We start from the raw sequence: 15,457 nt of genomic DNA on the forward strand, positions 1-15,457 counted from the left end.
TTTTGTTTTTTGGAATTTATATGTCATATCTTATTTTTTCCTCTCCTTTTACCTTTCCTGATAATCTTCATTTCTGCACTCTTCTCCAACTCTCTCTCTCCTGTCATTTCCTATCAGCCTGTAGCACTCCCTTTAGTATTTCTTGTAGTGCCGGTCTCTTATTCACAAACTCTCTCAGTGTCTGTTTGTCTGAAAATGTTTTAATCTCTCCCTCATTTTTGAAGGAAAGTTTTGCTGGATATAGAATTCTTGGTTGGCAGTTTTTCTCTTTCAGTATCTTAAATATATCATGCCACTGTCTTCTTGCCTCCATGGTTTCTGCAGAGAAATCTGTACATAGTCTTATTGACTTTCCCTTGTACATGATGGATTGCTTTTCTCTTGCTGCTTTCAGAATCCTCTCTTTGTCTTTGACATTGGACAATCTGACCAGTAAGTGTCTTGGAGTAGGTCTATTGGGATCTATTCTATTTGGGGTACGCTGTACTTCTTGAATCTCTAATTTTCTGTCTTTTATAAGAGTTGGGAAATTTTCAGTGAATATGTCTTCTGTTACTCTTTCTGCCCCTTTTCCCCTCTCTTCTCCTTCTGGGATACCCATAACACGTATATTTGTGCGTTTCATGTTGTCACTTAGCTCCCTAAGACCCTGCTCATATTTTTCCATTTTTTTCACCAACTGTTCTTTTGTGTGTATGAATTTGAATGACCTGTGTGCCGGTTTGAGTGTATTGTGTCCCCCAAATGCCATTATCTTTGTGGTTTTGTGTGGGGCAGGTGTTTTGGTGATGGTTGGATTTGCTTGGAATGTGCCCCACCCAGCTGTGGGCAATGATTCTGATGAGATGTTCTCATGGAGGCGTGGCCCCGCCCATTCAGGGTGGGCCCTTATCGGTGGAGCTATATAAATGAGCTGACTCGGGGGGAAGAAAGAGAGTGCAGCTGGGAGTGATGTTTTGAAGAGAAGCAAGCTTGCTAGAAAGGAACGTCCTGGGAGAAAGCCATTTTGAGGCCGGAGCTTTGGAGCAGACGCCAGCTGCCTTCCTAGCTAACAGAGGTTTTCTGGACACCACTGGCCGTCCTCCGGTGAAGGTACCCGATTGCTGGTGTGTTACCTTGGATGCTTTGTGGCTTTAAGACTGTAACTGTGTAGTGAAATAAACCCCCATTTTATAAAAGCCTGTCCATCTCTGGTGTTTTGCATTCTGCAGCATTAGCAAACTAAGACAACCTGTCTTCCAGTTCACTGATCCTTTCTTCTGCCTGTTCAAATCTACTGTTGTGTCCCTTCATTGTGTTTTTCATCTCCTCCATTGTGGCCTTCATTCCCATGAGTTCTGCCATTTGTTTTTTTAAGTTTATGAGTTCTTCTTTATGGTCAGCCAGTGTCTTGTTTATATCCTTCAGCTCTTTTGCTATATCTTCCTTCATTTCATCAAATTTATTTAGCATTAGTTGCCTCCACTCCTGTGTCTCAGCTGAGCTATTAGTTTGTTCCTTTGGCTGGTCCATGTTTTCATGTTTCCTGGTATGGCTTGTTATCTTAAGTTGTCTAGGCATCTGATTCTCTTGATTAGTTTATTTTGGAGCTTGTTTTCTGTCTTTTTACCTAGTGGTTTTCTTGTTGGTTGGCTTTGTTTTCTGGCCTCTGTTATTCAGTTCAGCTTATTCTAGACCTCTAACTTGGGTTCTATTTAGTTGATCAGAATTTTTCCCCTCTTGTTTTTTCTGTTTCTTGCTCTGCCTCTATGTAACCTTTTTGTGAGTGGGTCTCCTCAGATATGGTCGACCCTAGTCAGATTTTCCCAGTCTAGTGAGGCCCAGGTCTCAGTGGAAGGGTATGGAGTTTTCCTGAGAATGAGACCCTCCTATGAGGCCTTTAGAATTGGTGCTTTTCCTCTCCTGTCCAGCAGGTGGCACTGGCCAGCCCGCAGCTCCCTCACCAGTGTAAGGAGGTGTGGAGCCTTTAGTTCTCCTGGTGACTCTGATCCTGTCGGGGGCGTGGCTGACTGAAGCAATGTTCGCTGCGATCTCAGCTTTTCCTCCAATTCCAAACTTGTGTCCAATGTGTGACTGGTTACTGGAGACCCCGAAAACACTGTTTCATATAGTTCTTGGGTAATTGCCAGCTGCTCTAGGGGAGAGACGAAATTCTGCTCCTCACCACTCCGCCATCTTGCCCTGCCTCCACTTGGTAGTTTCTTTAGAAATGTGCGTTTTCAAGTCCCATTCCAGAACTACTCAATCGGAATCTTTGGGGGTGGAGCTCCCAAATCTGCATATTTAACAAGAGCCTCAGTTTACACGCCCATTAAAATATGAAAAGCACCAACTTAATGTACAAAATAACCTAACTTGGAGAGAAGCTTCTTACAAATGAGGAAAGTGAGACCCACCTGAATTTCCAAAACTCTCCAGTGACTGATTCTGATCTGGACCTATGTTGACTTCCCCTCCATCTCCACCCCCTCCATCTCCAGCCCCTCCATCTCTACCCTCTGTATCTCCACTCCCTCCATCTCCGATACCATTACTGTTACCTGATTAGGGGTGGAGGTGCCAATTCCCAATATGGGTATGGAGTGTCCATCATTCAGTTGTACAGAATGGGATCGAATCTGATTCATGACCTTTTTCTCTTCTGGCTAAATAGACAATGATTTTCTTCTTTATGAAGAGAAACCTGTAGAGGGAAGAAAATAGTCCAGTTGCTCTTTTTTAAAATAGCAGATTTATGGAGATATAATTCACACACCACAAAGTTATCCCTTTGAAGTACACAGTCCAGTAGTTTTTAGCATATTCATTGAGTTGTGTGGCCATCAGCATTGTATAATTTTGGAACATTTTCATCATCCTAAAAGACATCTCATACTCATTAGAAACCACTCCCTATTCTCCCCCTCCCTCCAGTCCCCAGCAACTACTAGTCTATTTCTGTCTCTGTGGATTTGCCTATTTTGGACATTTCATATGAAGGGTCTTATACAATATGCGGCCTTTAGTGACTGGCTTCTTTCACTTAGCATAATGTTATCAAGGTTCATCCATGTCATAGCATGTATCAGTTCTTCATTCCTTTTTATGCCCCAATAATATTCCATTGTATGGATATGTCACATTTTGTTTATCCATTCATCAGTTGATAGATATTTGGGATCTTTTCTGGTTTTAGGAATAATGCCTCTGTGAATATTCATATATAAATTTTTATGTGGACGTAAGTTTTCATTTCTCTTGGGTATATATATACCTAGGAGTGAAATTGTTGGGTCTCCATGTTTAACACTTGGAGGAACTGCCAGATGCTAACCAAAGTGCTTGCACCATTTTTGCATTCCTACCAGTAGGTTCAGCTTCTTGGATGTGTTTGTGCATGTCTTTCGTGAAATATGTGAAGTTTTTAGCCATTATTTCTTGGAATATTCTTTCTGTCCCTTTATCTCTTTCTTTACCTTCTGGGACTTCCATAATGTGTACACTGGTACACTTGATGCTATCCCACAAGCCTCTTAGGCTCTGTTCACTTTTCTTTATTCTTTTTCCTTTATGCTCCACAGACGGAATGTTTTCAATAGTCTCATCATCAAGTTCACTGATTGTTTCTTTCGCCAGCTCCAATATCCTGAAGAACCCTTCTAGGGAGTTTTTTTTTTTTTTTAATTTCTGTTATTTTGGCCTTTACCCCTGTTTGGTTTGAGAATATTTAGCATCATTTTTTTAAATATTCATTTTATTGAGATATATTCACATACCACGCAGTCATACAAAACAAATCGTACATTCAGTTGTTCACAGTACCATTACATAGTTGTACATTCATCACCAAAATCATTCCCTGACACCTTCATTACCACACACACAAAAATAAGAATAATAATTAAAGTGAAAAAGAGCAATTAAAGTAAAAAAGAACACTGGGTGCCTCTGTCTGTTTGTTTGTTTGTTTCCTTCCCCCATTTTTCTACTCATCCATCCATAAACTAGACAGATGGGAGTGTGGTCCTTATGGCTTTCCCAATCCCATTGTCATTCCTCATAAGCTACATTTTTATATAATCGTCTTCAAGATTCATGGGTTCTGGGTTGTAGTTTGATAGTTTCGAGTATCTACCGCCATCTACCCCAATTCATTAGAACCTAAAAACGGTTGTCTATATTGTGCATAAGGGTGCCCACCAGAGTGACCTCTCAGCTCGTTTTGGAATCTCTCTGACACTGAAGCTTATTTCATTTCCTTTCATTTCCCCCTTTTGGTCAAGAAGATGTTTTCCATCCCATGATGCCGGGTCTACGTTCCTCCCCGGGAGTCATATTCCACGTTGCCAGGGAGATTCACTCCCCTGGGTGTTTGATCCCATGTAGGGGGGAGGGCAGTGATTTCACCTGCCATTTGGCTTAGCTAGGGAGAGAGGGCCACATCTGAGCAACAAAGAGGCATTCGGGAGGACGTTCTTAGGCACAATTATAGAGAGGCCTAGCCTTTCCTTTGCAGCAACCGTCTTCCCAAGGGCAAGTCCTGTTGTAGAGGGCTCAGCCCATCAAACTACCAGTCCCCTATGTCTTTGAGCACATTAGCAACCATTGAGGTGGGACAGGCCAATACCCCGGCATTCTCCACCAGCTCCTCAACGGGGCTCTGCATATTTTTTTCCATGTATTTTTTTTTAACCTTTTTTTAAATCAACTGTATAAAAAATAAAAAAAATAAAAAATGTTAAAAAACATACAATAAAAGAACATTTCAAAGAGATAAGAAGGGAGTAAGAAAAAGACAAGGGAGTAAGAAAAAGACAATACTAAGATAACTACTTTACTTCCAACATGTTCCTACTGTACCCCAAGAAGGTAACCTAATATAGCAACATTTCTGTGAGCTTGTTAAGATCATTTTTTAAAGTCTTTTCTGGTATGTCCCAGGTCTGGTCCTCCTCTTGTATGGTTATTAATGCTTTTTCCTGCTCCTTTTATGAGCCATTTTTTCCTATTTTTTTTGTATGTTTTGTCTCTCCTAAAGGTGGTAAAAAAGCATCTGGTAGCACTTTTCCCCATAACCAATTATTATGTGAAACACTAATACCAGAACTGTGTCCCTAAAAGATATCTGGATTCTTGGAGAGTAGCTGACTTCATGTCTTGCATCAGGAAATGTCAAGGCAGATCTGAATATTGTGATGTTGCCAGAAAGCAAGGCTGCTAATGGCTGTACTGAAAAGACAAAGGAACACCCTGAGGGAATCCTACCTAGACAGTTATGACACTTTGAAAATGAAAACAATGTTAATATTGCTATTTGGAAAAAAAGCCATGAGATCATAATTATACTAAAAAAAAGAATATTAATATAAAATTCAGGGAAAGGTAGTTATAGTACAAAAGGGTGAATAAAATAAAATGTTTAATTTTTTATTATTTTAATAAGTAAAGAAATTAAATTTCTATGGGTATTTTTCTTCCTTTATGTTAACATAAGGCTATAAAAGTTAAGTTATGAAATAGGGATATATGCTTCTTTCTTTTTTCCTATAATGCATTTTTTAAAATTAGGGAAGTTGTAGGTTTATAGAAAAATCACATAGGAAATACAGAGTTCCCATATACAGCCATCCCCCCATTATTAGCACTTTGCATTAGTGTGGTAACTTTGTTACTATTGATCAAAGAATATTATTATAATTGTACTAATAATTATAGCCCGTAGTTTACATTAGAGTTCACTGTTTATATTGTATTGTGCAATGGGTTTTTTAAAAAATTATTATTCCAGTAACATATATAAAACCTATAATTTCTCTTTTAAATGCATTCCAATATGTAATTCAGTGAAGTTAATTACATTTACAATGTTGTGCTACTATAACCACCATCCATTACCAAAACTTTTCCATCACTTCAAACAAATTCTGTACAAATTAAGCAATAACTCCCTATTCCCTACCCAAAACCTGGCCCTTGGTAACCTGTATTCTAGTTTCTGACTCTATGAATTGTTTATTCTAGTTATTTCATAACAATAAGGTTATAAATAGTTGTCCTTTTGAGTCTGGCTTGTTTTACTCAATGTGATGTCTTCAAGTTTCATCCATGTTGTTGCATATCAGAACTTCATTCTGTTGTATGTATATACCACATTTTATTATCTGTGCATCTGTTGATGGACACTTGGGTTGCTTCCATCTTTTGGCAATTCTGAATAATGCCACTATGAACATTGGTGTGCAAATGTTTGTTTGAGTCCCTGCTTTTAGTTGTTCTGGGTATATACCTAGTAATAGGATTGCCAGATCATAGGACAATTCTACACTTAGTTTTCTGAGGAACTGCCAAACTGTCTTCCACAGTGCCTGCAACATTTTACATTCTCATCAGCAGTGAATAAGTGTTCCTATTTCTCCACATCCTCTCCAACACTTGTAATTTTCTGTTTTTATTTTTTAATGGTGGCCATTGTAGTATGTGCAAAATGATATTTCATGGTTTTGATTTGCATTTCACTAATAGCTAGTGATGTTGAGCATCTTTTCAAATACTTTTTTAGCCATTTTTATTTCTGTTTTGGAAAAATGTCTATTAAGTCTTTTGCCCATTTTAAAATTGGGTTGTTTGTCTTTTTATTGTTGAGTTGTAGGATTTCTTTACATACTCTGGATATTAAACCCTTAGCAGATATGTGGTTTCCAAATATTTTCTCCCATTGAGTAGGCTGCCTTTTCACTTTCTTGACAAAGTCCTTTGATACATAAAAATTTTAAATTTTGATTAGGTCCTATTTATCTGTTTTTTCTTTTGTTACTTGTGCTCTGAGTGTAAAGTCTAAGAAACCATTGCATTTCACAAGATCTAGAAGATGCTTCCCTAGATTTTCTTCTAGGAGTTTTATGGACCTGGCTCATACATCTAGGTCTTTGATCCATTTTGAGTTAATTTTTGTATAAGATGTGAGATAGGGGTGCTCTTTCATTCTTTTGGATATGGATATCCAGTTCTCCCAGTATCATTTGTTGAATAGAGTATTCTGTCTCAGCTGAGTGGACATGGCAGCCTTGTGCAATATCAATTGGCCATAGATATGAGGGTTTATTTCTGTTCTCTCAAATTGATTCCACTGGTCAATATATCTATCTTTATGCAAGTGCCATGCTGTTTTGATCACTGAAGCTTTGTAATAAGTTTTAAAGTTGGGAAGCATGAGTCCTCCAACTTTGTTCTTCTTTTTCAAGATGTTTTTGTCTATTGGGGGCCCCTAACCCTTCCAAATAAATTTGATAATTGGCTTTTCCATTTACGCAATGTAGGATGTTGGAATTTTGATTGGGATTGCATTGAATCTATACACTATTTTGGGTAGAATTGACTTCTTAACAATATTTAGTATTCTGATTCATGAACATGGAATGTCCTTCCATTTATTTAGATCTTCTTTGATTTCTTATAGCAAAGTTTTGTCACTTTCCATGTATAAGTCTGTTACATCCTTGGCTACATTTATTCCTAGATATTTGATCCTTTTAGTTGCTATTTTTTCTTGATATCCTCCTCAGATTGCTGTTAACTAGTGCAGAGGAATACAACTGATTTTTGCATGTTGATGTTATATCATGCCTCTTTGCTGAACACATTTGTTAGCTCTAGTAGCTTTGTTGTAGATTTTTTGGGTCTTGCTGTATATAGAATTATGTCGTATGCAATTAGTGAAAATTTTACTTCTTCCTCTCCAATTTATTTCTTTTTCTTGCCTAACTTCTCTAGATAGAATTTCTAGCACCATGTTGAATAACAGCGGTGACAGTGGGCATCCCTTTCTTGTTCCAGATCTTAGAGGGGAAGCTTTTACTCTTTCACCATTGAGGACAGTGTTAGCTGTGGGTTTTTCATATCTGCCATTTATCATGTTGAGGAAGTTTCTTTCTATTCCTATCTTTCAAAGCGTTTTTTTTTTTTTTTTTATCTAGAAAGGATGCTGGATTTTGTCCAGTGCCTTCTCTGCATCAACCAAGACGATCATGTGGTTTTCCCCATTTGATTTGTTAATGTGGTATATTAATTGATTTTCTTGCATTGAACCACTCTTGCATACCTGGGATAAAACCCACTTGATCATGGTGTATAATTCTTTTAATGTGCCATTGAATTTAATTTGAAAATATTTTGTCATGGATTTTTACATGTATATTCATTAGAAACTTTGTTGTAATTTTCTTTTCTTGTAGTAGCTTTATCTGGCTTTGGTATAACAGTGATGTTGGTTTCACAGAATGAGTTAGGTAGTGTTCTCTCCTTTTCAATTTTTTGGAATAATTTGAACCAGATTAATATTAATTCTTCTTGGAATGATTGATAGAATTCCCGATGAAGCCATTGGGTCCTGGACTTTCTTTGTTGGAAGGTTTTAGATGACTGATTCAATCTCTTTACTTGTAATTTGTCTGTTGATGTCATCTGTTCTTCTTCTTTTTTTTTAATTTTAAATTTTTTATTTATTGAGATTGTTCACATACCATAAAATTATCCAAAGATCCAAAGTGTACAATCAAATAATCAATTGCCCCCGGTACCATCATACAGCTGTGCATCCATCACCACAATTAATTTTTTTCAGTTTTTAGAACATTTTCATTACTCCAGAAAAGAAATACAGACAGAAAAAAGGAAACTCAAATCCTCCCATACCCCTAACTACCCCCCCTCCATTATTGACTCATAGTATTGGTATAGTATATTTGTTACTGTTGATTTAATTAGTTTGCAATAGGTATATTTTTCCCTATATGCCCCTCAATTATTTTTTTTTAAGTTTCAGAATAGTATTTCATTTTCAGATATTTATAGTCATCTTATTTGATATCACAAAATAGTGGCCGTGTTATAAATTTTACAGATGAGGATGTTGTTGCACTATTCTCACCATACATAGGTTGCAGAATAAATCTGAATACAGTTCAATACTTCCCCTTCTTCCTCCTTTGTATATTTACAAACATGCCTACACATAACCCTTGCTATTCAAATTATTTTTATCTGAACCAAGGAACTAAATGCATTGAGATAATTTTGTTTTGTTTATAGGAATTCTCACTGTAAACTATACAAGCTTAGGGATCAGAGAGTAAATAGATTTTTTTTTTTTTTTTACCAAACCCTCTGTCTGAACTCAGAAGCTAAAATGGTTCAGTATTTTCCATTAACTATGCAATAAATAGCAAATCTTGGGTCCACAATTAATGTTCTTTTGTTTCAGTGTATGAAATAGAAATTGCCACTTAAATTTAGTGGTTCAATGACTACAATAACAGATGTCTCTCCATATATAAATAGACATTTTCACAAACACGGCTCCCTATATGCCTTTCCTCTATATATCCCATGCCTGTCTCCAGACGATGGCATCTCATCTACACCAACCAATAAACATAATTGACAATATACATTTTTCAGTGGTCTCAAAAACTGTAAGAGTATTCCTTTGGATTTTCAAAAGAAGTCTATATTTTCAGACTTAAATTTAATAGTTTTTAATTAATCTTAGTCTAATTCCTGTTTTATCAATTAGGAAACTAAGAGTCATCTTACAAGTTAAGTGAGATGACCACATTTACAATCAGCAAGTCAGAAAAGTGAGGCAAGTATCTTCATCTTCTGACTTCTAGTGTTTCAGAAAGAATGCCATACCATAAACCTGAGTTATCCATTTGAAATAGAGTGAAAGAAATTGTAGCATGGAATAGGATGCGACACCAAGTATGTTTTCTCCTTCATAATGTCACCATTCTGCAATGTCTGTTTATTCCTCTCTGAAATACGGAATTAAAAATAATTTAATATAGGGTTGTGTCTTATGATGACTATGATGATAACAAAGCCAAACTTGTATTCAGTGGTCACTATATGGCTTAGAAAATGCATCTTCGTCTAATATTATGGAACCTTTCTCCATCTCTCTCTCTCCTTTATTTGTTTCTCTGTTGGTAGGGCTCCCTTTAGTATCTCAAGTAGGGCAGGTCTTTTGTTAGCAAAATCTCTCAACATTTGTGTGTGAAGAATTTAAGCTCTCCCTCAAATTTGAAGGAGAGTTTTGCTGGAGAAAGAATTCTTGTTGGCAATTTTTCTCTCTCAGAAGTTTGAATATGTCATGCCACCGCCTTCTCGCCTCCATGGTGGCTGCAGAGGAGTCACTACTTAGTCTTATGTTTTTTCCTTTGTATGTGGTGAATTGCTTTTCTCTTGCTGCTTTCAGAGCTTGCTCCTTCTGTTCAGTATTTGACAGTCTGATCAGAATATGTCTCGGAGTGGGTTTATCTGGATTTATTCTATTTGGAGTTCACTGGGCATTTATGCTTTGTGTATTTATGTTGTGTAGAAGGTTTGGGAAATTTTCCCCAACAATTTCTTTGAATACTCTTTCTAGACCTTTACCCTTCTCTTCCCCTTCTGGGACACCAATGAGTCTTATATTTGGATGTTTTATTTTATCTATCATATACCCGAGGTCCATTTCAATTTTTTCAATATTTTCCCCCATTCTTTCTTTTGTTCTTTCATTTTCCATTTTGCTGTACTCCAGGTCGCTGATTCATTGTTCAGCTTCCTCTAGTCTTGTACTATGAGTATCCAGAACCTTTTTAACTTGGTCAACAGTTTCTTTTATTTCCCTAAGAACATCTATTTTTTTTATTTACTCTTGCAATGTCTTCTTTATGCTCTTCTAGCGTCTTCTTCATGTCGTTTATATCTTGTGCCATGGTCTCATTGTTTGTCTGTAGTTCTTTGATTAATTGCTCCAAGTACTGTGTCTCCTCTGATCTTTTGATTTGGGTGTTTGGGTCTGGGTTATCTGTATTGTCTGTTTTTTTCATATGCTTTAAAATTTTCTGTTTTTGGCCTCTTGGCATTTGCTTAACTTGATAGGGTTCTTTTAGGATATGTATGCTAATTCAGAGACTTCTCTCTAATTTGTCAGATCTACAGCTTGGTGGCATACACTTTCTCTAACTAACCAGCAGGTGGCGGCTGTGAGCCACTTATTCCCCTCAAGCCAGTTCTCCCCAACTTTGTCTTTGTGGTGTGTGGGGGTCTGATTCTTGTGGGGTCCAACTGGTGCACCAGTTTTGCGTGTGTAGTTGGTGCTGTCTGCCCTGAATGTGGAGTGTGTGTCTGAGTGGTTAGGGAGCGAGGGCGGCTTTAACAATGAAACCTCCCAGTGTTCCTGGAGATTTAAGGCTGTTCCAAGAGTCTAAACCTTCAGTTTGGTCTCACCACAGATTGTCTCTGCCGCTGACCCACAAGTCCTTGGTATTGGCATATGGTCCCTGGGATTTCCAAGTGGGTCCCTCTTCCGAGCCGTGCCCTTCTAGGGCCTCTGCTGAGGGAAGGCTGTGCTACATCACAAGTGCACGCTGTCCCTCAAAGGAAGTTCTGGGCCACCAGCCATGTAGGGATGTTCCCAGCCTGCTGAAAGAATGGCTGAATGGGGTGTTCCAATCTCCCCCCTTTTGCACCGCTCTGCCCCCCCAGCTTCAGGACAACCAGATGCGGGTGCACGAAAGGCCAGTGTCCACGCCATACACTGTAGCGTGTGTGTGTGTTACTGGAAATGCTTCCCGTTGCACTGGGTTTCCTTGCACAACTCTGGGCTGTGGCGCTGGTGCTGGGCAGGAGTGTTCCCAGCCCACTGGGAGGATGGCTGCAAGGAGCGTGGTTTTGCTCCCCTTTTGGCTAACCCCTGCCTGCCTCACTCTGAGACAATTACGAGTAGGTGCGCAAAAGACTATCATCCATGCCAGATACTGAGGTGTACCCACAGGTTGTGGAGACGCCGTTCCTGCCGTGCTTCCCTGTGTGGTCCCTGCCACCGTATCCGCAGCCACTTTTGGGCCTTTAAAAAGAACTAGTCCAACTCCAAACGCCAACTCACAGCTTCCCCACACTGCAGTGTGGCTGCTGGACATTCAGCAGGCCCACTCACTCGCCCCAGAATGCAAACTCCCAGCCTTACCAAGTGCATGGTCCTTGTGGATCCAGCAGACCCTGTCCAGCTGGTGCATTGCTGGAACCGGTGTTCTGGGTGACCCTCTGGCCTTTATCTCGTATTTTTCATGGAGGTTTTTTTTGTCCTGTCTCTCCTGACCGCCATCTTCCGGAGGTCCGGATCCACAGTTTTTACTTACAGATTTTATGCTGTGATCTCGGGCATTCCTCCTAAATCAGGTTGGTGTATGATGAGTGGAGGTCACGTTTGTCCCCCTGCAGTTATTCTGACTTATTTACTAGTTGCTTCTGTTTTTTTTCTGTTGTTCCAGGGGGACTACTTGGCTTCCACTCCTCTCTATGCTGCTGTCTTAGATCTCTCCCATCTGTTTCTTCTTGAGTCAATGTAGGTTGTTCATTTGTTTCTTGGAATTTGTCCATTTCATCTTCGTTGTCTAATTTGTTGGCACAAGTTCTTCATCGTTTCCTTTTATAGTCCTTTTTATTTCTGTGGGTCAGTAGTAATATCTCCTATCTCATGTCTGATTTTGTTTATTTGCATCTTCTCTCTTTTTTCCTTTGTCAGTCTAGCTTAGGGTTTGTCAATTTTTTGATTCTCTCAAAGAATCAACTTTTGGTTTTGTTAAATTTCTCTAATGTTTTTAATTCTTAATTTCATTTATTTCTGCCCTAATATTTGTTATTTCTTTCCTTATGCTTGCTTTTGGATTAATTTGCTGTTCTTTTTGTAGTTCCTCCAGCACTGCCTTCCCTGCATCCCATAAATTTTGATATGTTGTTCTCATTTTCATTTGTCTCAAGGTATTTACTGATATCTCTTGTAATTTCTTCTTTGTGCCAATGATTGTTTAAGAGGATGTTATTTAACTTTTATATATATATGGATTTTCCAGTTTTATCCTTGTTACTGATTTCTAGCTCTATTCCATTATGGTCAGAGAAAATGCTTTGTATAATTTCAGTATTTTAAAATTTGTTGAGACTTGTTTTGTGACCCAACATGTGGTCTGTCTTGGAGAATGATTCATGGGCACTTGAGAAGTATGTATATCCTGCTGTTTTGGGGTGCAGTCTTCTGCATATGTCTGTTAGGTCTAATTCCTTTATCATATTATTAATATTCTCTGTTTCCTTATTGATATTCTATTTAGATGCCCTTTCTATTGATGTGAGTGATGCCTTCATGTCTCCAACTATTATTGTAGATGTGTCTGTTTTCCCTTCAGTTTTGCCAGTGTTTGCCTCATGTATTTTGGCACTGTAGTTAGGTGTATAAATATTTATGATTGATATTTATTCTTGGTGGATTTCCTCTTTTGCTAATATATAGTGACCTTCTTTGTCTCTTATAACAGCTCTTGACTTAAAATCTACTTTGTCCAATATTAGTATAGTTACTAAAGCTCTGTTTTGGTTATAACTTCCATTCTTTCAGTTTCAACCTATTTTTGTTTTTGGGTGTAAGGTTAGTCTCTTGAAAACAACATTTGGTTGGAGCATGCTTTTTTATCCATTCTGCAAATTTGTGTCTTTTGATTGGGGGCTTTAATCTGTTAACACTGTGTTATTAGTGTAACAGCAGAACTTCCTTCAACCATTCTGTCCTTTGGTTTTATTTGTCATATCTTTTTGTCTCTTTTTTCCTTTACTACAGTCTCCTTTTCTGGAGAGTTCATCCTTTATGTTGTATCTGATTCCTTTCCCATTTCTGTTTCTGTATATTTTTAAGATGCTTTCTTTGTGGTTACCACGGGGTGTGTAGTACACAATGTACATCTAAAATCTACTAATTTGAAAAGATACTAAACTAGGTTCAATAGCATGCATATTCTCTGCTCCCATATCCTTCTGTTTCCCCCTTTTTGTTGTTTTTATCCCACGTTACTTCTTTATATTTTATATGTTCGTTGTTGGGAATTGTGCTTTTTTTCTTCTAAATTGTATTCTGACTCTTATAGGAATTAAAGAGTAGACTTGTATGTTGAGGATACAGTACTATTGGGTTTTACATTTGTCCTTTTAGTCACCTTTACCAAAGATTTTCATTTCTTTACATGATTCCAAGCCACTCTTGCCTGTCTTTTCCTTTCAAGCTATAGAAACTCCTTTTAGTAATTATTTTAGTTCTTGTCTTTTGTTGATGAACACTCTCAGTTTCTGTTTATCTGTGAATAAACACTCCCTCATTTTTGAAGGACACTTTTGCTGGATAAATAATGTTTGGCTGGCAGTTTTTTTTCTTTCAGTACCTTAAAGATGTCTTACCACTGCCTTCTCACCTCCATGGTTTCTGATGAGAAATTGGCACTTAGTCTTATTGAGGATCCTTTGTATGTTATGCATCACTTTTCTTTTGCTGCTTTCAGAAATCTCTGTTTATCTTTGGCATTTGACATTCTGTTTGGTATGTGTCTCAGAGTAGGTTTGTTAGGGGTTTATTCTGTTTGGAGTAAATTGTGCTTCTTGGACATGTCTATTTATTTCTTACGTAAGAGTTGGGAAATTTTCAACCATTATTTCCTCAAATATTCTTTCTGCCCCTTTCCCTTTTCTTCTCTTTCTGTGAACACCCATGACATGTATGTTTGTATGCTTTACACTGTCATTCCAATCCCTGAGACATGCTCAATTTTTTTCTATTTTTTTCTCTATCTGTTCTGTCTGTATTGTTTTGGCTATCCTTTCTTCTAGTTCACTATTTTTTTTTCTTCTGGCTGTTCACATCTGCTTTTTTAGGCCTCTGCTGTATTTTAAATCTCCATTTTGTACCTTTTATCCCTGTAATTTCTGTTATGTTTCTTCTTAAACTTTCAAATTCTTCTTTATGCCCACACCTTATCTTAATATCCATATTTTCCTTCCTCTCCTTTAATTGATTTAGAAGATTTATTTGAACTTCTCTGATTAGGTGTTCCAAATTCTGCATCTCCTCTGAAATTTTAATTTGTTCCCTTGATTGAGCCATATCTTCTTGTTTCTTAGTATGGCTTGTTATATTTTGCTGAAGTCTGCGTATCTGATTCTTTTGAAGTCTTAACTGTGAACATCAGTTTCTTTTCTTGCCTAGGGTTTTATTGTTGTTTGGCTTTGTGTTAAGTTTCTTCTTTGATGCTTGGTCCAACATATTCTGGACCTCGGACTGGCCTGTGTTGGACTGTTCAGATTTTTTAAAACTCCTCTGGCCCTGTTTCTTGTCCTGGGTGTGCAGTACAATTTTCATTTTATGTGCAATTGTTTCACCTACAGGAGAAAACTTCCTTTCCTCTGGTCCTTCTCTGTAAATCATGATCTTTCCTGTTTCTTGTTTTTGCAGAATTTTCTCCCTATCCCCTTTGATTTGTTTAACTTTCTCCCTCATTCAGTGCCCCCTTTTCCTTACATTTTTCAGTTCTTGGACCTGTCCTGTCTTACAGTTCAGTTTCCCCCTTTTATTTTCTGTGAGACCTTTCTGCCTCTGATTTCTTCCCCATTA

At 37.9% G+C, this 15,457-nt stretch overlaps 1 protein-coding gene across 4 annotated transcripts in view; it reads right to left on the minus strand.

Moving 5' to 3' along the window:
* Positions 1-15,457, minus strand: part of LOC119542493 (prostaglandin F synthase 1-like) — a 34,423-nt gene that overhangs the window by 14,788 nt on the left and 4,178 nt on the right. For all 4 annotated transcript variants that reach the window (XM_037847299.1, XM_037847297.1, XM_037847298.1 and 1 more), the window contains exon 2: positions 2,541-2,683. In XM_037847299.1, coding sequence (XP_037703227.1) covers positions 2,541-2,627 — 87 coding nt within the window. In that variant the 5' untranslated portion in view covers positions 2,628-2,683. The remainder of the gene's footprint in view (positions 1-2,540; positions 2,684-15,457) is intronic.

Source organism: Choloepus didactylus, chromosome 8 (genome assembly GCF_015220235.1).
Source record: "Choloepus didactylus isolate mChoDid1 chromosome 8, mChoDid1.pri, whole genome shotgun sequence".
Taxonomy (NCBI): domain Eukaryota; kingdom Metazoa; phylum Chordata; class Mammalia; order Pilosa; family Megalonychidae; genus Choloepus; species Choloepus didactylus.